A 23,869-nucleotide genomic window follows, 5' to 3' on the forward strand; every position below is an offset into this window, starting at 1 on the left:
TGCATTGATTACTGAATGTACCATTTTGTTGATTGTACTGACTCACTATGTGTAATCCACCTTGAGTCCCTGTGTGAAAGGCACATTGTATAAAACATAAAAACCTACCCAATGATACCCAATTCATTAAGGTCATCTGAGGACAATACAAGTTTTGAGTAAAGTCTTTATTCAAACACAGGTAGGGGCTGCTCTATTGGGCGCACTCTTCCTCTCTTCTACACCTTTAACCCCCTTCCTGACTTCATTTTTTTTCACCCCTCTCCCTTTCTCCCTTTCAAGACCACTTCTGCGGCTAAGGCTCATTGCTGGCATCTTCTTTCAATGATAACGCTCCCTCGAGCCTGAAACGGTGGAAGCACGAATATGAAAACAGCATCCCTGACCCGCGCAGAATGCATTTCTATCATTGCTAACTATCGTCAATCTGTGTACTCCAGGGATTTGAGTATGATATATCTTTCTGCTACCAACCATTCCCATTCGCAATCGCTCTCCTCCCCGGCCAGCCGCAAATCCACTTTCTTCCATCACTCACTACAAACACTTCTAAACCCCACCCCGCAGGGGGCGGATCCGTTTCATGCTCTGTGGTTCGAAGTTCCGCCCTTTTTCTGGTGCGCCGGCGCTCTATGCCACAGCTGGCTCTGTGCTTTTGCCGGAAGACGCTGCCGCCAGGATGGCGGTCCCGGTCGCGCTGCAGAGAAGCGTGGTCGCCCCCGCGGGAAGACATTCCGCCTCCGTCATCTTCCTCCACGGTTCAGGTGGATGCTTCTAATTGAAAAGTGGTCTGCAGGGGGCGCCAATGAGGAGACCTGCTTGCCCTATATGGCTACCATTTCACGGAGCAAGAGCTGCAGAGAGCTAAGGGAGCGAGGTCTCCCCTGAAAGCCTGGGGCGGTTTCAGTAATAGTGGGGGTTGAGGGGATTACGTTAGTGTTCTTTTCTCTGTGCAAGGCAAGATTTTAAAGCCTCGAGCTGCCTTGAAAGTCTACCCCATCTTATGTACTGGCCACGTAGACTGTTGTTGAAGGATCTTCATGTAGTGATGTGCCAGAGTACATGGAAACAAGTACAGTTTGCATGAGTCTGCACCCACAAATAATATTAGTTTGCTGCTTGGAAAATGTGGTTGGTCCCACAATTAAGGCTTCTGTTGCTTCTGGTGCCATGTAGAATTATGGCTTTATGAATGGGATCTGTGCTTTTGACATCACAAGACTCTGCCCTTCCTTGCATCTGACGATTTAGGGAACTATTTTTAATTTTGAAAGAGAAGGGTTTATATTTATTTTGTACACTCTCCCTTGCACTACATAAGCTACATAAGGGAAGTACTCCTATAACTTCCACTAATAATTATAATAATAACAGAGCTGCATCCCTCATCATGCAGCAGTGCACTACCATTTGTGAATCTTTTTTTCCCCTCTGCTTTTGGAATGATAACCAGCTTGTCCCCCAATAGCAAGGCAGTCCAGCAGGAAGGCCACCCCTCCACATTTATTTATTCAGCTGCTGGAGCGTCTTGTGTTCTGTAGGCAATGTATACAGGTGGTGAATGTGGAAAACGTTAACATTTGAAAAAGGACAGCCAACAAAATGCAGAGGTGGCAGTTTTCCCATGATGATGGTTGCATCCACCATGGAACTTAAACCCACCTTCCTTTCCCTGGATGTATCCAGTGACACCCCCCCCCCTTTGTTATATTGAGTTATAATGCTAATGGCACTATGATCCATAGGAATCATTATGTGACAACCTGGAAATAAATGTTCTGACCTAGTAATTGTTTCAGCTGCATGGCCAAATTTACAAATTGGTACACACATACACAACTTTTTAAAAAAACAAAATAAACAGGAGTCTAACAAGATTATATCTAACAAGTTTTCATGGGCAAAAGCCCACTTCATCAGATACAGAGGAGCAGGACTTAATTTTTTTATTATTATTATTGTGGTCAGGTCACAACTGAGTTTTGGTGGCCCCATAGGGTTTTCATGGCAAGAGATGTTCAGAGGTGGCTTGCCATTGCCTGTGTCTGGGTTGCAACCTTGTATTCCTTGGAGGTCTCCCATCCAAATATTTTCCAGGGTTGACCCAGCTTACCTTGTGAGATCTGACAAGCTCAGGATAGCCTTGGGCAGGGTGAGATTTTAGTAGGCAGACGTGTATACATCTAGCATATATGCAGTTTTGTTTAGCAAGTTAACGCATGTAGTGGTTGAATCCCAGTTTTTATTATGATGGTTAACATCTCTAAGGCCTTGTTTATCCTGGGCTTTTGTGACATGTTAGTTAAATCTAATGATGAATTCTGTTTAGCTGATTCATTCCAGAGAATTGTGACTTTTCTCAGTTCTGTTGGTTGGACTTTTTTCAGGTGAACATAGAAAGAAGAAATCTGGTGTATCTCGGGATAATTTAGGAACACCTGTGAATGTTTTTGCTTTAGAAACTCATCCTGCACTTTCTGTACAAAATTAATGTGGCCCTTGATGCAATGGGCTTATAGCCACTGATGAACCTGTCCTCTATGAATTTGCCTAGTCACCTAGACTAGCAATAATCACCAGTATTTTTTGTGGCAATAAGTTCTACAAGTTAAACTTGAACTCCATTCAACTTCATGTTTTGCTATTAGGGGAAAGAAATGTTTTTAAAAAAATCTCTACATACATATTTGAATAAACCTATTATCTTGTCTACCATTAATTGTCATTTTCCTAAATTGAAAGTCCCAGAGTAACCTTTGTTCATTGGGAATGTATCCCCCCTTTGGTTGTTTTGGTTGCCCTCTTCTGAATGTTTTCTAGTTCCATGATATCCCTTTTTTAAAGAATAGGGCATACAAAATATTCCAAAGCAGCTGCATCTTATATCTATACAACAATGCTGGATGTTTTCTTTTCAGTCCCTTTTCTTGTAATTGCTAGTATAAAGTTTGCCTTTTTCACTGCTACCATGGTGATGATAATTGATCAGAAGCACCAACAGGAATTGCATTAGGGGTTCCTCCATGCTTGGTTTCTGTAGCCTTTCAGCAGCATGTTTCAGCATTAGAGAAGGTGGGGAGTACAAATGTATGACTGGGAAGACTTCAATGGCTGGGCAGCTTTTCAGGCAGCTTTGATTTTCTGACCACAACTGTGCTAAAACTGTTGTTGAGTAAGTGCTGTGCTTACAATTATTTAAGCTGCAGCACCTAAGTAGGTGAGCTAGATCAAAGCCTTTTTAATGTGGTTTTAAATAACACTTTTTAAAAGTGTGAACACTTATTGAAGTTATAGCACTGTAAAGCCTTTAAAAATGTTTTTACTACCCTAGTGCAAACTCAGCTAGTGTATTTTAAGGGATAATTTTTCATGGGAATTAGGATAGCCGGAGTTGCCAGTTCCTGATGCAGGGACAAGAACTGTTGCTTCAAAATTCAAGGGCCAAGACTTGCTTCACGAATTATTTCTTTCCTGTGGCTGCAGTCAATACTCCCACCTTTCTTCCCTACCTCCTGCTGTATAGATTGCTGCTTGGTGCAGCAAGTGAGTGAAGAGGGTAGGGGGAAAGGACTGCTGCCAAATCAGGAGAGGAATCTTAATGTGGCAGGCACCATCTCCAAGTCTGAAGCAGGCAGCCCCAGCCAGAATTACTTGTGACTGAGAGAACAGAAAGGAAGGAAGGAAGGAAGGAAGGAAGGAACGAACGAACGAACGAACGAACGAACGAAGCCAGCAGAGTAGGAAAACATGCTAGGGGAAGTGCATCTTGCACTATATTAATGTGGTCTGAGAATTGACCTGCTCCATTTAGGGTTTCGTATCTGGTATTTAATGGCAGGTTGAAAATTTTCCAGTGGATTACATGTAACATGTCTTCCTGCGTCTCGTACATTTTTTTCAGTGTACTTTCTTTGAAAAATGTATTTTTCAAGGAGTGTTGATTGTAGCATTTCATGAAATTAGTTGCATTCGAGTTATGCTGAAAGCCCTGAAATAATTGAATTGGGTTACTCTGCTTGTGGTCACATTATGTATACTGGATCCCAATGCTGCTAATGGTGGTGTTTTCCTCTGGCATAGGTGGTTCTTCTGGCATTGCAAAGGGTGGAAAACTTCTGCAGAATTCAGCCACTTTCTATTTGAGTCATTAAATTATATTTAAATTATAAACTGTAGGCCTAGTTTTTCACATTGTATAAATGGACATCTAATGCAGACATTATATAATTGTATTACTTAGGTGATACTGGCCAAGGAGTAAGAGCCTGGATCAAGCAAGTTTTGAATCAAGATTTGTCTTTCCAGCATATAAAAGTCATCTATCCAACAGCTCCTGCCAGGTACTTTTCAGTGTTTTCATGCTAGTCTTGAAATGATACCTGTAATAATTATTCAGATTGCAAAGAACTGTGATAAGTGCCGGTCACCGGAAGCACTGAGCACAGCGCTGATTTACAACTGGAATTTTTTTGTGTGTGCTCCAAGCTGATTACTTCATCCTCTTTCTTGGTACAAATAAAATTCTCATTACTAAAAATAACTTCAGATTTGTATAAATGAAGGTTTTAAAAACACCTAAATGTTGTGACCTTTACAGTGCATCTTCTTGTTTCCAAATGGTTCTGTAAAGAGACATACGTGTAGAAAATGCAGGCCAATTTAGAAAGTAGAATGGGTAGAGATATAGATAGATATGCATCCTTTAGAGTTTGAGTGTTCCTCTTGATTTTATTCAAAAAATTGTTTAAACTGTCCCAGATATCTGAACTGTGGCAAATGTGATATGATCTCATTTGGTCCCATTCAGCTCTGCTTTCTTGTCTTATCCCCTATGAACAGCTCTCTAATTTCATTTTGCTGCTCACAACTTCCATGGTATTTTTTTTCTTCCTGTACAAAAGCATACCATTGCTAGCAACATTATTGGCGTGCTTAGACTGTATCAGCATTGCAGAATGACGTAACAGCTTGAATGTTCTCTAGTGAGGTTTTAATTCCAGCCTTAGTTCTGGTTTGGGCTGGATGCCTGACAACATTTATATTGGTATATATTAGAAACCTTTCTGCACCAGCACCAATGGTCTGTGAACAGTGTGGCTGGCCGACAATGACTTGGTGCAGACATAATGTTTCCTGATCTTTTGGCTGTGGTTAAGTGATGAGGAGCGCAGGGAGCCAAATCCAGTTCTGCTGTACATGGAGCTGTGAGTGAACTGACATTTGCTCAGGATGTATATTTGTAGTGCTTACTCATTACACCTGCTATTTTTACCCAAATAGCATGCTTATTTATGACCCCCAAGGTTTAGAACATCCCCCTTGTGTGTTAAGAGCACATACAGATGCATCTGGATAAAATGAAATTCGAAACTACTTCCTCTTGCATATCAAGTTCCAGAATTTGGTAGCAGCACTTCACTGTGGAGAGGGGAAGTTCCTAGAAACAAATCGGGTGGAAATTAGTATAGAAATCTGTGCCTTTATTTTGAAAAATTGATTGAGAAAAGCAAGAGTTGTTCAGAGAGCGGTAAGTTCACAGAGAGCAAACCTTAACAGTAGACAACCTACCACCAAAGCAATAAAAGCACACAATAAAGGGGCCCAGTAAGAACACGCAAGTCTATCCAATGTGGTGAATGGGCGCTGAGGATCTCAGGTCATAGAGAAAGGAGAAGCAGGGCAGAGATCAAGGCTGACTCAAGATCTCTGAGAGTCCTGTGTTCAAGCTGCACAGTCACAGTAGCAAAGAAGTTCAGAAGTGGTGCTGCTGCAAAGTTCTGAGGTTTGGGAGGGGAGCTATATTTATACTGTAAAAATGTTTGAAGGTAAGCAATCAGTGGGTTTGCAGCCAAAAGGCTTGAATCCTATTGGCCAAATTGATTCTAACTTCCAGACAGGAAAAAAATAAAGGCCAAAGTGAAAACCAAAGGGTGTGAACACATGGAGTGCACTGATCACTAGTTGGTCTAGAGGGTGGACAAGATGCATATCTATAGAAATGGTTCCCAGGGCAAGTTCTCAAACTGCACACACACACACACCCAACCTTTTCCCCTTAGCGTCTCTTTGCACATGCTCAGGGGCTCATGCTCACTTTGTGCAAGGGTGGACCGCTCTCCTCCAAAGTAAGTAATCTTATCAATCCATTGCCAAAGCCACCTCCATCTTGCTTTGGCTACCCTGTCAGAAACAAAAAGGTGGTTAGTTTCTTTCTCTCACTCCCTCTTCAGTCTTAAAACCTGACTAGGGATTAAATCCCCAATCAAAGGGAGGAAAGAGAGAGCTGGTTGGCACTGCACTCTGAACAGCCCCTCTGCAGACGGGGTACAAAATGATGCGCTTTGCAGATGCTTGAAGAGGATTGCAAAAAAGAGAAGGAAAAAGCAGGGATTCTTCTTCACACACACATCTCACCCCCCCACCTCCATACCATCCTCAAGGCATTACAAATAAACTCCTGCCTTGCTAGTCTGCCCTCCATTGCTTATCCACTGGGAGAGCGGGAAGTGTCTTCATAGTTAGGCTTTTCACCCCTGTCCAGTTGGCTGGGGTGGGGTCGGTGAGAGGAAAGGTATATGGTGAACCTGGGCAGCACAAGGACTAATTCACTTATCTCCCAAGTAGACCTATTCAGGCTATTTCCCTTTTGACATGCAGGGAAATGTTTTCAGGCTGAGTGGAATTTTCCTGAACCCCCATCTTAATTTTACTGAAATACAGGGGGACTCTTATGGCCATCTATATACTGTGGAATCAGTGTTTAGCTTGTGATAGTAGTACTTCTGTGTGATCCCCTATTTCCTCAATGACGATTTCTAGAGATTTACTTTCCATTGGCTAAGGCAACACTGCTGATCTGTGACATTTTTGTAATAGTCTGTTTTGCCAATTACAAGTGGGCCCTGCTAGAGACAATGAGCTCTTCTATACTCTGCCACTATTTCTAGCAAGGCCAGCACCCTGTATCAGACCCTGAGACCCAATACCCCCCAGGTTTGCACCTTCAGCTCTGTTTTTTTTTGTTTTTGCCTCTAGATCTTCTAAATTCTACAGCTATACAGGCCTCGCCTCATATGTATTTATTTAATTAGTTCATTTACTCCTCACTTTTTCCCCCAGTAGGGACCTAAAATGATTTGCACCATTCTCCTCTCCTCCATTTTATCCTCACAACAACCCTACGAGATAGGTTAGGCTGATAGAATAGGTGATAGTATGTTAATTAGGGTTTTTGTTTATATGCCAGATAAAATTTAAGAGGTGCATTTTCAGATTTCTAGAAACTACTTTGGAGCGTAGTTGTGGCCAAATACTTTGCACAGATTAGCTACCTGTTGATCGTAATCAAGGTTTGTATTTAAACGAGTCATTGAATTACCTATTATGCAAACAACTGCATCAGCTTTCAATTGTTAAATATAACACACACACCCTTTTTTGCTTTAATTATTGTGGTTTAAACATGCTTTTATTTAAGATGGGGCTTTTAAAATACCATCAGGTGCCATATCAGCCCAAGTGTTTTTTTCTCCACTCTTTGGCTCATTCCGCACATGCAGAATAATGCACTTTCAAACTGCTTTCAGTGCTCTTTGAAGCTGTGCGGAATAGCAAAATCCACTTGCAAACAGTTGTGAAAGTGGTTTGAAAACGCATTATTTTGCGTGTGTGGAAGGTGCCTTTGAGTCTGTGTGGCTGCAACTTTAAATACTGTTTTAGCTGCTGCTAGTGTGTGACTTTAAACATTTGTTCTCTGTTGAATGTTTAAATCTGAACAGAATACTGCCCATTTACTCCTGCTGTTTTCTTCCTAAATAGAAAGTGATAGTTTAAATTGGCATTGTAGCAGCTAATGTGGTCAAGTTAAAATTATGTCGTCTCAACTTTTTGAAATAAGTATACCCTACCTTTTAATGTTTCTCTTCAAAAAATCTAGGTCAAAGGATCTTTGCTTTAGGTAGTATTTCCTTGTCACTGTTCTTCCCATTGTAAATCCAAAATCAAGCTCTGAACAGATTGATACTCTGCATTCATGCATCAGCAATCATCAGAAAACTTGGTTCTTCTGTTATACATTTTGCACATTTTTTACCCCTTTTACATTTAAGTAAATATTTGTGGAGCCCTAAAAATGGCTCTATAGAGTTGTGCAAACTGTTTTTGAGCTTGCAATACCTTCCTTCTCAGAATAGGTTTCTTTTTTTGCTGCAGCACAAAATAACCAGTCAGTTTGGCACCATTTAAAGATATTGGCCAGGAGTCTTGTTGATCACAGAAGAGGTAGATCAGTAAAATGGTGTCAGGGGATGTACAACACAGAGTTCTCACCAGACTCTCAAGCAAATATTTTATTGTCAGTTTCAGGGTCCATCATTTACAGGTTTCAACATATACAATTGTGTATGACTAAAATCTGTATGGATGCATACAAGTATGTTAAGGATTCACTCTATTCAAGCGCTGTAAAATGAGATGAAGTATCATTTTCTTTGCTTTTGGTCAACTGTGGGTATTCTGGCTGGCACGTCTAAGGAGATTGCAAGCCTGTTTTTTGGAACAAGAGTATGATAACAAATTCAGTGGGCAATAAGTAACTTCCCTCCATCCCAGATGCCTCTGATGCCTGCTGTGATGAACTGTAGACTAGTTTTCTGTGGCTTGTTCAACATGTGCTTAAATGTAGGCTGTTACAGTCTATGTTGGTGGCATAGTAGAACTTGGCAACCTTTTAAAAATTAGAGTGTTGAATAAGATGACATAAGTATATTTCAGTCCTTCAGTCAAGGAAGGAAGGAAGATTGGTTGGTTGGTTAGTTGGTTTAAGGAAAAGCTTGCTACCAGAAGGTATTTTTGTGTTATTCCTGTGATCTTGTTAGGCTTATTAGGGAATTAAAAAAATAATTAGCAGAAAATGCTGCTGGTAAAATACAGAGAGTGGTAGTCACCTTTGCCCCTCTCAGAGGCAGTTCAACCCTCGCGTAGCCTCTTGAGGTGCCATATTGGCAGGGGCATCACCTTAGAAGAAGCAACAGGTTATACTTATTATCATCTCTGAGACCAGGTTCAGGGTAGGCTGCAGTATCTGTCCATGCTCTGCTTTGGACTGGCATGAGGGGAAGCATGCAATCCCTTCTCATTGGTGCTGCTGCTTCCTGGATCCATTAGGGTTGCAGAGAATCTTCACATCCCCTTGGAGTCAGAGCAGCCCATGAAGAGAGTAATCACGAGGTTGGAGCTTGATGGAAGGAGGCTTCCCTCTTGGGCCACTACTTTCTGGCTCTTATGCACTGCATTAGAGGCTCTCTTGAATTGGAGCAGCACGTATTGGGGGCCTGCACAAAAAAATAAAATTGAACCAAACCTGTTTCTTCCCAATTATGAGTGGATCTTTTCAGTATCTCTGTTGAATTTATTAACGCTGATTTCTTCCACACATCTTTCAGTGACACTATAATATAGTCTGAGAATTAAAGTTTCCATTGCCTTAGTGATTTCCTTGGCTTGGATATGCAGCTCATCTATTTGAGCTTCAGGCACCTTGTAGGTCAGAAAAAGTTTTGAGGAACAGCCATTTCTCAGGCCCATCTGTCTGTTTCACACACAACTGATAAAAAGACTGCTGAATACACCCTGTTTGCCCTCCCTGCTGGCATAGGAGCCACTTACTCCAGTTGGGTTGGCAAACCCTCAGTTGGGTGGGTGATCACATCTTCATTTACATTTAGAAATTTTAAACTTCCCAAAGGGCTTAGAAGCAAAAGGATATCAAAAGGCATCTCTAAAAGTTTTTGTTTTGTTTTTTGTCTTGGGGAGGATTTTTTTGGATTTAGATAATACTTTGAGGGTGTAGATTAATACGAACATAGAAGTTGGGAATTCATTTGTAAAGTCTTAGTGTTGGATCCAGGAAAGTAATTAAGCATATTCATCTGTCTTCAGTGGGCAAAACCTCCAGAAGGTAAGGCAGAGCCAAAGTGGTTAAACCTCTCTCACTAAAATTAAGGATGCTTGAAGAGATGGCTCAGCATTTGTTGGATCATACTCATGGCTTACAGAAATAAAAAGAATTTTAGTAGACAGCATTTATTACAATGAAGAAGCTGAGCTGACATTTTTTTTTAGAAAATTATGCTGTTCTTTTCCCAAAAGTCCATATATATGTTAAGCTGTTCCTCAGAGTGGTAGTTGAATATGCTTGCATTTGTGCTGATGGAGAATACTTCTGTTGCCAATGGGACAAAAGCCAAGAGACATCAGGAGCTAGTACCAGTGGATTAATCTACACAAAGCTGGATGTCAGGAAAGAAAACAAATTGCTTTGTTCTCTTACAGAAGGAATGGCATCCGTACCGTAGCCACGTCTACCCAGATTTAGTGCATGCAATCTTACAAGAAAGAATCTGTCAGCTATTTTTTAAGTGCTCTTTTGAAGTTCTTCTGTACTGTCTGACACCCTATTTGCCCATTAAAATTGCATTTCAGATTCAGACAGTATTGTTTTTTACCTGACAACTGTTATTTTTGGTTGCTAAACTAGACTGATTATCCTCAGACTGTGGTTGGATTCAGAGCTTCTTCTTTGTTGGAATAGGTTACACATTCCTCCTCTGCCACAGCATTTTGTTTGTTTGTTTGTTTTGAAAGCATGGCACCTTGTCCCTAAAGACAGTTGTCTGGGCTAGACCTCTTCTTGCATTTCCAATGTGGAAATAGGGATCTTGTAAAAAATGTCATTTGTTTAAATGGAGGTGACAGGTAGGGAATTGAAGAGGAATACTTGCCCCTGTGATGAAGGTATATGAAGATATATGAGTCACATCAATTACTCTACCACACAAAATAGGGTTAGGAAAGTGCAGCAGAGGGCTGCAGGAATCCGATCCCACCTGTACTCTGTCACACATGGCCTATCTCCTCAGAATTGCTTCTCAGTTGACTTCCAGTAGTGGAATAAACTTAGGTTGTAGAAAGAGGGTCCCTGGAGGGTGTGTGTGGTAAGTATCCTTTTGTGGTGGTGGCTATGCTCTTTCTTTTTTATTGTTAAATTATTCCTGATTTGAACATTCTCCTGTTTCAGATTATGGCTTTTCTTTCATCAGTCAGCTTCCATGTTCGGTCTTGGATCCACCATTCCTTTTGTCACCCTTGGCGTCTCCCAATAGGGTTTTGGGCACATTCTGTGGGGCTGTCCCTAAGGCTACCCCAGAGGTATTCTATGACTGTCATTTCCCTGAAAAGGTTGAAGCAATTATGCAGTTCCAAGGCAAAGGTGGTGGCAGTGGCAAGGTCCTTGAGTTTTTCTCAATCACCAATCAGGAGCTTTTGGTCATGATTCCAGATGTTAGCAAAGATGTCTTGAACCTGTTTGTAAAATTCATTCTTTATTGCATCATTTGTGCTGTCTGTTGGTGCTCAGGCCTGTACAACAGTTGCTTTAGCATGTCCATGAGCAAAACGGGCTGTGATGATCCGGTCTTTGATGTATTGCAAATCAATGAGTGCTTTCTCAGCTCTTTGCTCAGGATAAAGCCGACCCAATGTTCATGCCGATCTTTGTGACCCACATACAAGATAGTCTTGTAATTGCTGTTGATCTGGCCATTTGTTGTCCACCTGACCTCACTGACACCTAGAATGTCCAGCCAGTAGTCATCAAATAACTGTAGGAGTTGGGCAAGTCATCCACTTTGGTATAATGTTCGTATGTTCTATATTCCAACTCTTGTAATGTTTTTGGCAGAGAAGATCATTTCTGACATCAGGTACCGGAGCTGGGCTTCAAAATAAATATATGCAGTAGTATGTGACTTAATTATGAGAGATGCAGCCTTTGCTAGTAAAAATCTTAATATTTGGAAAAAGTCTTCACACAGGAATACTTAGTGGTTATATTATACCTTTTTCTCATGCAGTTTTCATCAACTTTTCTTCCAGACCATACACACCTATGGGAGGGTCCTTGTCCACTGTGTGGTTTGACAGATATAAGATCTCCAATGATTGCGCAGAACATACTGAAACCATTGACTTGATGTGTCAAGAACTTACAAGTTTGATTGATGATGAAGTTAAAAATGGCATCAGGAAGAACCGGATACTGTTGGGTAAGATTTAAAGGAAGAATATATTTAAAATGTGTGAGACTTCCTGTGAGTTGATCCAAGCCTGAAATACGGTAAGCGGTTGTGGAAGCTTTGAGCAGCCAAAGAACTCTTAATGGTTAGGTGGAGTTCCTGCTGATGCCTTCAAAAAGCATTACACAACCATTATAACTGAAAGCAACCTAAGTAGGGTTGTCATGTTGGGCTTCTACTGGAAAACAGGAGCCACAAGCCAATTAAGTTTGAAATGGGCCTCTCTTAGGCATCATTATTAAGGAACAAATTCTCTCCAGACACTATCTAAAATATTTTATTTTTACTTGCATTTGGGCTGAGAAGCAAAGTACAATCTACTGGCTGAATTTCGATCTCATAACAAACCACATCCTATAAACCCATGGTTTGATTAAACTCCAGTTCAGAATGATGTCTGGATGCAGATTGTGGGTTGTTGTTGGGTACTAAAATGGATTTCTAAACCATGGGATTTTAAACTGATAATTTGTCAGGATGCCTGAATGCAGACCTCCCAGTTTGTTCAGTAGCCCCAGCACTCTTAGGCTCCCACAAACAGAGAGGGCAACACAGACCTTAAAAGTTGCTGTAGCTCCATTCAGCCATGAATGGTGTGTCCTTCTTTCTGCCTGCCTCCCACATCCCCAACCTGCTAATGATTACTTACCAAGCAGAAATGTGCTGCTTTGGTGGCTTAAGCTTATCCAGAGGGGAAGTTTAAAAGGCAGCACAAAGTCTACAGAGCACAGCAGGAAAGCTGTACAAGACCTGCTAGTTTCATAGTCGACTTTGGAGGGATGCTTTGAAGTGCCTGGACAGGAAGGGGAGGGAGAAGGTGGCTGATGATCAGCAAGAGAATCGGACTCTGTGTGTGTGTGTGAAAGATCTATTTTGTTTTAGGTTCAAGGTCAAGAATTAAGTTAAACAACTACAGAATCCTTAATTGAGAACAAGACAGCTTGTCTGGTCTTGGACTTAACCCATCCACTTCACCGCAGGCTTTACCTCCACTTTTTGCTACTGAGTCATAATAGGCAGGCTACACACACAGCAATGCAAGATGTCTCAAGATGGCACTAGGGATTCTGTGGGAAAGGGGGCAGATAGCAGGCTTACTGGCACATAGGAACAAATTGGGGTCTGCAATATGTGTTTGGTAGGCAAACCAGGAGTTGTGAGACAAATTAGATTGACAACTAGCTGTAATGTCTAAATTCAACAATTATATAAGGTGAAAAGTTCTGTCACACAACCCCAGTTGCAGTAGGAACTGCAGAGTAACACAATCATGGGCCCCTTCTGCACATGCAAAATAATGCATTTTCAAACCACTTTCACAACTGTTTGCAAGTGGATTTTGCCATGCCGCACAGCTTCAAATAGCATTGAAAGCAGTTTGAAAGTGCATTATTCTGCATGTGCGGAATGAGCCATGCATTCATTGTGATGAGACTTGTTAAGAAAACATACCTAGTTGTTTGTGCCCACTATTTTGAGGACTTAATCAGCTTAAATACTTTACAAACATTTCACAAATGTGTTTATCTAACCATGGGTTAAGGGAAGAATATATTCCATCATGTATGGAATTAGTACAAGCCTCTCTTTTGCCTCTTCCAGCTGGGCATACAGTTCTCAGGTATACACATCCCACCCTCCCGCCCACCCCCCAAAACCCTGTTGTTGTGAAGTGGTCCTCATCTTTTGGTTCATTTGTAAGAAGAAAGTTCTACAGACTCCACAGTGAAAAATACAAGGTGCAGAAAACGTGCTTTTAGTGTGAGGAATTGTAAAATCATATCCAGATGCCACTGAGATGCTTAATGATGAAGCCAACCACCTTCTGCCTGTTTTCTTTCTGTACCCAGCCCCTCCTCAGTCTTTGAAGGGCCCTGTTTTCTTTTCCTTGGTGGATCATTGCATTGGCTCCAGGATGCATTGTTTTGGACAGTGATCAACAGAGTCTTTTTGATCTGGTTTTCCTTTTTTATGTGCTGGCAAAGAAGCATATGAAGAAGAGCAGGTGTCTTCCATAGAATTGGCAGGGAGGGCATCCCATATAAAACACTGTATAGTGTCCTAGAAAAATACAATCTAGGAAAGGCCATTATGAAGAGTGTTTTTCTGTCTGGAAAGTTGCTTTTTGGGAATATGATTTTACTTGGAACAGTTTGCTCTTTTTTTTAATAAAGATGCCCAAGTTGACTGGTGACTGCCCAAAGAAAACGTTATTCTGAACTACTTAAATAGCCCAGGTGAATTACTGCACTGTTAAAAAAGTAATGAAATCAATATATCTTTTTAAAAACCCTGTGTGTTTTATATAACTAAAAAATACACAACTGATATATAAATATAGTACTAATAATTAATTAAGAAAGGAAGGTGACCTGATATCGCCCAATCTCATCCGACCTCAGATGCTAAGCAGGGCAGGTATTCAGAAGAGAGACCACCAAGGAAGACTCTGCAGAGGAAGGCAATGGCAAACCTCCTCTGCTTCTCACTTCCCTTGAAAGCCCCTTGCCGGGGTTACCATCAGTTGCCTGCAACTTGACATCACTGCACACACAGTGATTAATCAGAGTTTTCTTTTTCATTAACCTATTTATCATTTTTTCACCTCAGATTTTGTGCATTCATTCTTTTGGCTCTTTAAAACATATGATGTATTTTATGCTAATTCAAATGAAGATTACTCTGTATGTATGTCAAATCCTAGATTTATAGACCACAATCCAGGTCTGAATATACTGAATATACATTTTTACATCTAAAAATCCATACAGGCAGTTCAGAACCAGTTTAATGAGGCTGTGTTGTTACCTGTGGGTGGCAGTGCCATTTGAAGGGCAGTTACTTGGGAGTAAATTCCATTTAGTAGACTTGAGTAGGAGTCTGCTTAGAATTACCTAGTAAACAGCATTGGACTTTGCAGAAAGATCCCATGTTAAGTCCCTGGGATCTGCAGTTAAAATGTTTTGATGTAGCAGGTGTGGAGACAGGTCTTTCCCAAACATAAGAACCTCTAGCATTTACAGTACACCATGGTGAACATTGGGGGTCAGTGATATAATCTGATATATGGTATCTTAATGTATCCATATGGGGCTGGTGCACTGTAGCAGTGTAGAAACCAAGACTGATATGAACATCATCTTGCTTGATATGTGTCCTACTATGTGTTTGGAAGAATGCTTAGGCACAAGTATCTCTCTTGCTCGGATGACAGTATTTTGAAATGCAAGCTCTATTTTTTTTTTTTTTTGCACTCACAGTGGAATATTAAAATAACCTTCCATCTTTTTCATTTGGCTTCTTCTAGCAATGTCTATATATTTTCCTAGTTTTGCAGATCACTATTTCTTTTGGTGGGAGGGAGAAGGTTAAGCCATAGAAGTGCTGCTCCAAGCCAAAATGCTCCCTGCCACCTGTAAGCAGCCAGGGAAAATAAATGTTCAATGACAGAACCATAGACTCAACCTTAAGCCAAAGAGTACATACATGATTTTTGACCCCTTGTTTCAGTACAATAATATGAGAGGCACAGTCACTTTTATGTTTATCATTACACTTCTTCCAGAGGCTATTGAGCCATGGGGGAAGGAGCATGAAAGTGTTGTGTTTCTTATAAAACTTTGGCATGCTCATTCTCTCCATATATAAAAAGGGGATGGTGGAGGAATAATGTGTGTATCAGAGAAAGAAAGTAGTGTCAATATTAAGGAACATCTGAGAAGCTTCCTTAAAACATTATGGGACATCACAATCTATGACATTGTGTTACTCCTTGTTTTACATTTTTCTCTTGTATATGTATTCAGAAACATGTCCAGGTGTTTGATAAGAAGCAAAAAATTCAGGTTATTCAGTTAATATTTAATCATCACCTGTATACCTTGCACTTTCCCCAGAGAACTCAAGGTGATGTGTTTGAAGTAAACTTCATAATATGTGAATTCAAGTCTCCAAATCCAAGTCCCATCCTGGCTATAGCAGTAGTCCTTGCAGTCGGTCTCCAGTAGATACCAAAAATTTATAGTGCACTCCTAAATACGGTTGTCATATATTTGATTCTGAATCTGGGCCCCATGCAGATTAAAAGCTCTGAGAATAGTGCCAGGTATCAATAGGAGTTATTTTCTCTGGACTCAGTTCTATGGACCCCTCCCAAAGTATGGAGTAAAATACAAAAAAGATTAAAGTTTAAGTTTTTGAGAGAAAAAAGACTGAGATTTCACAGTGCAGCATTGTGAGGTCTTGGCCATTGTTTTAACGGTGGGAGCTGCTCAGGAGCCAAACTGGCAAAGATGGCAGACCTGCAAACAGGCAGAAGGAGGGGGAGCCACTGCTGCCCCTCTCCCACTGCTACTACCAAATGAGCCAGACAGGCAAAGGTGGTGGCCACTCATGTGGGCAAGAGGAGGAGTTCAAAGGTGGGAAAGGAGGAGCAGGAGGCATGCCACAAGAGTCAGGCAGGCAGATGTGGTGGTGCTAAAGCTTAGTGGGAAGAGGAGGAATGGGAGTTTACTGTATGAGCCAGGCTGGCATTGGTAGTGGCCCTGCGGGGGGGGGGGGGGGGCAGCAGCTTCCACCACTGAGCACCACCTACCTCACAGCTCTCTCAGCACCACCTACCTCACAGCATGCCCTTTCCGCACATAATCTAGATATATTTTTCTTTGAGATATAACTTGATACTAAAAACTGGCTCACATCAGCAGGATCAGTTTTTAAAAAATCAACATTATATTCAATCCAAACTTCTTCAGGACAATTTAGGCTTACCTGCCTTAACAAATAATTCTTCCTTAACAAAATCACATTTTGCTCCCAGTTAAGCCTATTGTTGTTTTGGCCAAGCCATAGTAGTCACTTAGTGACTGTAGTGCAGGTTTTCCCTGGGAAAACCAGATTTCTGCAATACTGCATAACATTTTCCTTGAGCTTCAGAAGGCACATGAAAGCCCAATTGCTTAACATTCTCCCCACAAAAGGGGACAGCATTATCAGGCACAGCTGGTCCCTAATTACAACTTTCTTTGCCAACTAGTGACTAAGTGGATGCAAAAGAGAGATTAAATCATTTACAGATTAGTAATGAGATTTCAGTGTGTTGCCTTTTGCCTCTGTATTCCAATGTATTAGAATATGCCTAATGTTACATATGCACAATATGTAGCCATGCACAATGCATATTTATATTTAGCAAAACATTTCCACACTGCATTTTGGAGTGATGGCATCATTCACTGGGTGGCAGGGGAAAAGGCCAGAGGCCTCAGGAGCAGTGAAGACATTTTTAAAGCAAGAGCAAAATAAGATATGAACCCATGACATCTTATGCTTTATTTATAAATAATAGTTCTATTATTATACGTAGAATATTCTTTCCATGGCTGAATGATTCATTTAGTATATGGTTGTGGATTTTCTACATTGGTGTTGTGAAATTGAGTATGCTTTCTTGGGGTCTTCTTGAGTTGGTTATCCTGGCAACAAAAGTGAGTTGACTTTGAATTAATTGAAGTTCCTTAACTCATGCCACAAAGAAAGTGATACCACCAAAACCAGAACATGGAGCCTAATTGACATGCAAGAAGGTGTTCTTATGCAACAATGAGCCGTCATGATCCCACTTTCAGTCAGACTATACAGTTTTTCCTTGGTTGACTATTTTTTAAAAAAAAATTCAATGTAGAAGTTCTCACATTTTTTTATTTCTTAAGGTAAACTGCCTGGACCTTGCATGAATAATAGCTGCTCAGTAGAATCACACATGAACAAAAGTTGAGGATTCTATCTATTATGCGACTTTCCAGGTATACAGAAAAATAGGACTTTGTAAATTAGTGAAAAGGGTTAGGGAAATTACAGTGCAGTCCCGAGCAAAGTTACAGTCATCAAAGGCCAGTAACTCCTAACTGTTTAGAATTGCACTGTTAGGCTGGTCAAACATGAGAGTTTAGATGTTCCTGGAGGGGGAGATTTTGAGTTGATAAAATTTCCAAATTCTCCACAACAACCACCACCACTCACTGACCCAAGCCTTTTCCTTCTAACAAAAGAGTTCATGATAGTGTGCTTTACATGAAGTTAATGAAAAATCTAAACTTATTTAGGGCTATAGAGTCCTTCTTTATAGAACTGAATAGTGGAGTTATTAGCAGGTTAAGATGCAGGCTATTAGCAGTGTTAATCTATGCAAAATTGATGTATTCTGGAGAAACTCTTCAGAGGATTGTACTGGAAGTCCTCGATGTTAGGGATCTGCAAAGAATCAAGGAGGATAATAATTAGGAAATCTGTCCTTATACAGCTGAAACCATATAATAAAACCCCTTTCCACACAAATCCCCTAAAATGTTTCTGAAACATTTTCAGTCCCGTCCCCTTTACAATGATGTATGTCTGCACTTACCTGCTTGAATTGATTTCTGGCCACCATTACATGATCCCTCCTCCTTTTCAGGAGTTCTGTGTTGAATCAATGCTTCATAACTTAACATTGCAATCTGTACCCCTTGAATACTCGATGCTCCGAAGATTGGCCCTTACAAAACATAAGAACTAACAGATAAATGCTGCAAATGAACAGATGAGGAGGAACTGAGTGAGCTCAAAAATGGCACCAAAGAGAAAGTTCAGGGAAACAGAGAAGCATGGGAAACATAGTCAACAGATTGCACAACAATTGAAGATGTTTTCAAAATGTTTCAGCCAGAGAATCATTTTAAAGTGGAATTCAGGTTTTAGGCTGCAAATAAAACGGTTGGGAGTAAAAATAATAACAGAAAACCACGAAGGAAAACATTTTAAAACATTAGTGCAGAAAGGGTCATAATGTGGCTATTGAGATGTGGGGCTATTTCTGTGCATATCTAATAGGTTCCCCCAAATATGCAGAAACCCTAATCTTATCTGTGGTTAGCCATTTCATTTAGGAAAAATAGATTTTCTGTACACTTCTGCATGTTTTAGAATATTCTGTCCAGAGGAATTTAGATTCTCCCATGTCCTGTTGAAACAAATGAACCTTATGCCTGGTCCAGACTTGCCACTAGAGTTAGGTCTTGAGCAATCAGGAGTGAACAATGGGATTGTGTTCAATATGCAAGATTCCTCCCTCTCACACTTAAATCCCCAGTTGCTCCCTCTATCAGTGTCCCTCATTACATGTGACTAGATTTACTGTAAGCTCACTAAAAACATACGTTTAGGAGTGAACCTGGTGTCATTTCAACCTTGGTTCCAGTTCTACAGAGTGTTGAGTCTGAATAGAGGAAAGTGGGTAGAATTCATACCTGTATCCCAATTCCTAAGCCCTGTTTTCATTGAAATTCTGAATCAGGCCTTAGATCACTGGTAGTGCAGTTCATTTAAAGTATCGCTTGTCAAAAATAGATGTGTGTATGCATATGCATATGCTTCTGTGTGGTTTGGAAAGTATAAAGCAGTAACCAAAAAAAAAATCTACTGAAGTCTTGAAATGTTTGAACTTGTCAGTCTTTCATGATTTATTTCTTCCCAAAATCTGTAGGTGGTTTTTCAATGGGTGGAGGCATGGCGATGCATTTAGCATATAGGTATCACCAAGATGTGGCTGGAGTTTTTGCTCTTTCAAGCTTTCTCAATAAGAACTCTGCTGTCTACAAGGTGAGTGTCAAACTGTTAACTACCCCATGCCTTTTCATCTTAAAAACCACAGAGCACTGTAAGTTAGTGATTAACGCATTGTGTATTTTTATTTGATCAGTAATTCTTAGAATAGCCATGTTGCATACTTTTCGCAAGCAAGTCCATGCATATTTGCTCTTCAGGCATCAAGGTATCAAACTTCAGTTGTCCAACAGTATTAATTGGCCCCTTGTGGAGCATAAATGACTGTGTTTCAAATTGATTGGATCATATAGGGATTTTTAAAAAATGGCCATAAGAATCTCCTCCTGGTTACATGATTTTTCACGTGTCAAGCTTTCAATCTGCTTCTGAAATCTCTTCTTCCATCTACATTTTATCTTTCATATCTCCTTCAGCTTTAAAAGGGGCTTGAACAGATTTGTGGAGAAGTCGATCTATGGCTACTAATCTTGTTCCTCCTTGATCTGAGATTGCAAATGCCTTTGCAGACCACGTGCTCGGGAGCAGCAGCAGCAGAAGGCCATTTTCTTTCACTCACTTCTGTAAATCAATGGAACTGTGTTTTCTGTTGACTTGAGTAGCTACCAGGTACGCATATCTTTGCTTTCAGAGCAGTAAAAGGGCATATTTGTCTTCTCTCAATAGGCATTGATGAAGAATGAAAGAGAATTCCCAGAATTATTTCAGTGTCATGGTACAGTTGATGAACTAGTTTTGCATTCATGGGGTGAAGAGACCAACAGAATCTTAAAATCGCTGGGAGTACCAACAATGTTTCTTAGTATTCCAAACCTTCATCATGAACTGAACAAAAGTGAGCTTGAAAAACTGCAAGCTTGGATTTTGAAGAAGCTGCCAGAGAAGTCAAATGATGAGTGACCAATAAGAAAAAGTACTAGATGTCTGATATGGTTAATTATAACTTCACATAGAGATTGCTGTGTTCCATTATTTTTCTTTTATATTGTGTTTCCTTCCTGTTACTGGAAATATTTTTTAAAAACTAGCCAAATGAAATTTTGAAAAATTACTGCAAATATTACATGAATGTTATGTTTAAGTGTATCACATTATATTAAATAACATAAAATAAGATGGATTGGATTTGATTATTAAACAGCCCAACTCTGGTTCTGGAAGATGCTGTACATCTTTGTGCACTTCATAAATTCATGGGACTCATCTCCATTTCGTACTGCTCACTAAAACTAGGCCATCCAATGTCAGTAGACAGGTTTTATTTGTTCTCTAGCAAAACTGAGATTGGGCACATTTGCAAACACTTTCACCAGTTAAAATATGCCTCTCTGTGTTTTTGACTTTGTGGGGTAGGCGGGGGGGAGCTCTTTTCAAACAGATATGAAAGTGCTCACAAAGGGACAGATGCCGAAGATTAAATGTTTCCTTATTGCTGATGCTGACTCTCCCTCACCTCAGTCCATTCATGAGTAGTTGACTAGTTAGAACATAAGGTAGCTCAGTACCAATCTGAATGCACAACCTCACTACCCTCTTCCACAAGTGGTCGTGTGTGCACAACTAGAATTTAATTGGGATGAAAAAATTTTCAAGCATACACATGGCAAGGCAGGGAACATTGCCCTGGTTTCCCTTATAGGTATGGTTACCAGTATCCAGAAAGGGCCCAGGAATCTCCTGAAATTTCGGTTTCCAAGGAAAACATAGTTGCTTTGAAGAGTGGACTTTATGGCATTGTATTCCTCTGAGCTCCCACACTGCACACTTCAGGGTCTACCCCCAAAGTCTCCAAGAATTTCCCAGCCTAGTAATGGCAACTCTATTTAAATAAGGGATACCCCCTCCCCCAAAAAATACATACACATTGACAGATTTATTACCAAGTTCACTGGAGTCTGATGAGATTTACTCCCTAATAAAAAGCTTGAGTCTGGTGGCACCTTTAAGGCCAACAAATGTTTATTGTTGGTATAAGGTTTTGTGTACAAGAATAAACATTGGTTGATCTCAAAGGTGCCACCAGACTCAAACTTTTTCCTGCTGCTTCTGACCAACACAACTACCCACTTGAATCTAATAAGGGTGTTTAGAATTGTAACTTGAATCTGAAGTCAGGATCCTAGGGTTTTTTATTGGCAAGAATTTGCCGGCACCACATTCTGTTATGGACTTTTGTGGTTTGCATTCTGCTGTTTTAGATACATAGCACTGAATAAGGAATCTAGCTTCTTATGAACTATACCTCTTTATATTTAAGAATTGTGATGAAATTGTACCAATAGTTAAAGAACTTATGTCAATAAGATACATTTGAGTTTTTGAAACGATAGTAGATTATTTATTTGACCATAATTTTTCACTACCAGCCAGCCAGTGTGCTGCGCAATTTCTTGGGTTAATTAATTCTGAGGCCAGAGCCATGACCTTCTACTAGGTGACCAGGTTTGAAATCATTCTTAGTTGAAGAAACAGTTTGCCTAGCAGAAAATTGAGCTTTTTTCTTCTTTGTCTTTTTTTTTTTTTAGAATTTGGGAAGGTTGCTATGAATGTTTTATTTTGTGTACCAGCTTCTCTCTCAAGGGATTATATTTTTACAGTTTGGGTCTAAGGCCAAGAAAGTATTGCCTGTCCACAACCACTGCTTTTACTACTGTGCAGAAAAAGTCCACCCTTCCTAGGACAAAACACAGTGCAGAATTGTAGGTGCTGTCAGTAATAACAGCAATTAGTCAAAGCGCTTTTAACATTTAAAAGTTATTTTTCCAGAGGCATTTTGACCAATATATCACATTGCCCCTTAGTTCAGCCTTGGAGTTGAAGGCCATTTGGCAAAGTTAAATGAAACAAATGAGAAGACTTAAGAAGTCCATTTCATGATACCTTCTGGAGCTGCCACTTATACTGGCAAGGTACATAATTCAACAAGCAAATGAAAATGACTTCCAATTAGGCTTGAATTCTCTTGGGCTCTGTAACTGCTTTCTGTTCTGAGTGGAAACAAAATGTGAATTTGGGGTGTTTTTTGTAATCTTTCATCATTATACATGTGTGTTTTTAAGAGGGTCGAAATTTATGAATAGATTAGTGCTTTGAATGGCAGGGCTTGCTTGCTAATTGATGGATGGACACAGACAGCTGGAGCCAGAGAGCAATTACTGCCAAGTAATCATAAATTACAGGTTGCTTTGTTTAGGAAAGACAATGATAGAAACTCTTACCTCCATTGTACGTCCTTCCATCCCTGACAATTAAAAAACAACTTTCCTTATGGTTTGTTTCTCCGGTCTAAACAAAACTCCACATCTAAGAAAGATTATAAGAGGACAGCTACAACAATAGAGGTTATCCTACTGAATAGGCAATGCCCATGGTCTGTCATCCATAAAGCATCATTACAGAGATGCTGTGAATATAAAATGGAGGAAAGGAGGCCAGTGTAAACAAATACATCAAAATGGTACACAAGATGAGAGAACTGGGATCAGTTAAATGAATCTTAAAACATTTTCCTAAGAGTAAGCCCCACTGAATAAAACAGGACTTCCTTCTAAGTCGATATGCTTAGGCTTGCTGTTTCTCTTGAGCTAATACTCCATATCAAACCTTGCTTTGTTGCTCTGAGAAATAAAGAGCTGGGTAAGAAAGACAAGTGGAAGAATAGGTGATCCAAAGAGAAGAGAGGTGGTGGCACTTTTAGAAAAGTCTTATGAACAGACGAGGCTGTGCAGTATTTTTTTGAGAAACGTAAACCCATGATGGGGTAAGTATGGACCTAGAGGCTCCACCACTAACCAGGAAAGTGTGTGGTTCTCTGTCTCTAGTTGTCAGAGTATTGCAGTTAAAACAGATGATGCAATGGGAGCAGAAGTTCCAGTTTTTTCATGTTATATAATTTAGTGTGATTTGTCTCCAGAAGTCAAAGAACTGCTGATGATATAATGATGATAATGATAATGGAATTATTTGAAAAACCAAAACACATGTGTGCTGACCCATAAAGGGAGGGGGAGGATGATAGGCAAACCTTCTGTGAATGCATCATGAAATCATCTTTGGCTTTTCCTTGTTTAATTTTTTTAAAGTATGATGCTTCTGTAAGCAAAATATGTAAGCTCCTAAAAGGTTGGCAATGC

At 40.2% G+C, this 23,869-nt stretch overlaps 1 protein-coding gene across 1 annotated transcript; it reads left to right on the top strand.

Moving 5' to 3' along the window:
- Positions 1-635: 635 nt before the first annotated feature.
- Positions 636-20,890, top strand: LYPLAL1 (lysophospholipase like 1). Its single transcript, XM_048500446.1, has 5 exons — positions 636-764; positions 4,241-4,340; positions 11,935-12,104; positions 19,657-19,772; positions 20,403-20,890. The coding sequence occupies exons 1-5, from the start codon at positions 680-682 to the stop codon at positions 20,634-20,636; spliced, it is 705 nt and encodes a 234-aa protein (XP_048356403.1). The 5' UTR covers positions 636-679; the 3' UTR covers positions 20,637-20,890.
- Positions 20,891-23,869: the final 2,979 nt, after the last annotated feature.

The sequence above is a fragment of the Sphaerodactylus townsendi genome, linkage group LG01 (genome assembly GCF_021028975.2).
Source record: "Sphaerodactylus townsendi isolate TG3544 linkage group LG01, MPM_Stown_v2.3, whole genome shotgun sequence".
NCBI lineage: Eukaryota > Metazoa > Chordata > Lepidosauria > Squamata > Sphaerodactylidae > Sphaerodactylus > Sphaerodactylus townsendi.

Excerpts from the sequence above, each read along its gene's own strand:
- LYPLAL1 (XM_048500446.1), top strand. The coding sequence starts at position 680 with ATGGCGGTCCCGGTCGCGCTGCAGAGAAGCGTGGTCGCCCCCGCGGGA. Across the intron at positions 765-4,240 it reads CATCTTCCTCCACGGTTCAG|GTGATACTGGCCAAGGAGTA; the intron begins GTGGATGCTTCT and ends TGTATTACTTAG. Across the intron at positions 19,773-20,402 it reads AGAACTCTGCTGTCTACAAG|GCATTGATGAAGAATGAAAG; the intron begins GTGAGTGTCAAA and ends TTCTCTCAATAG.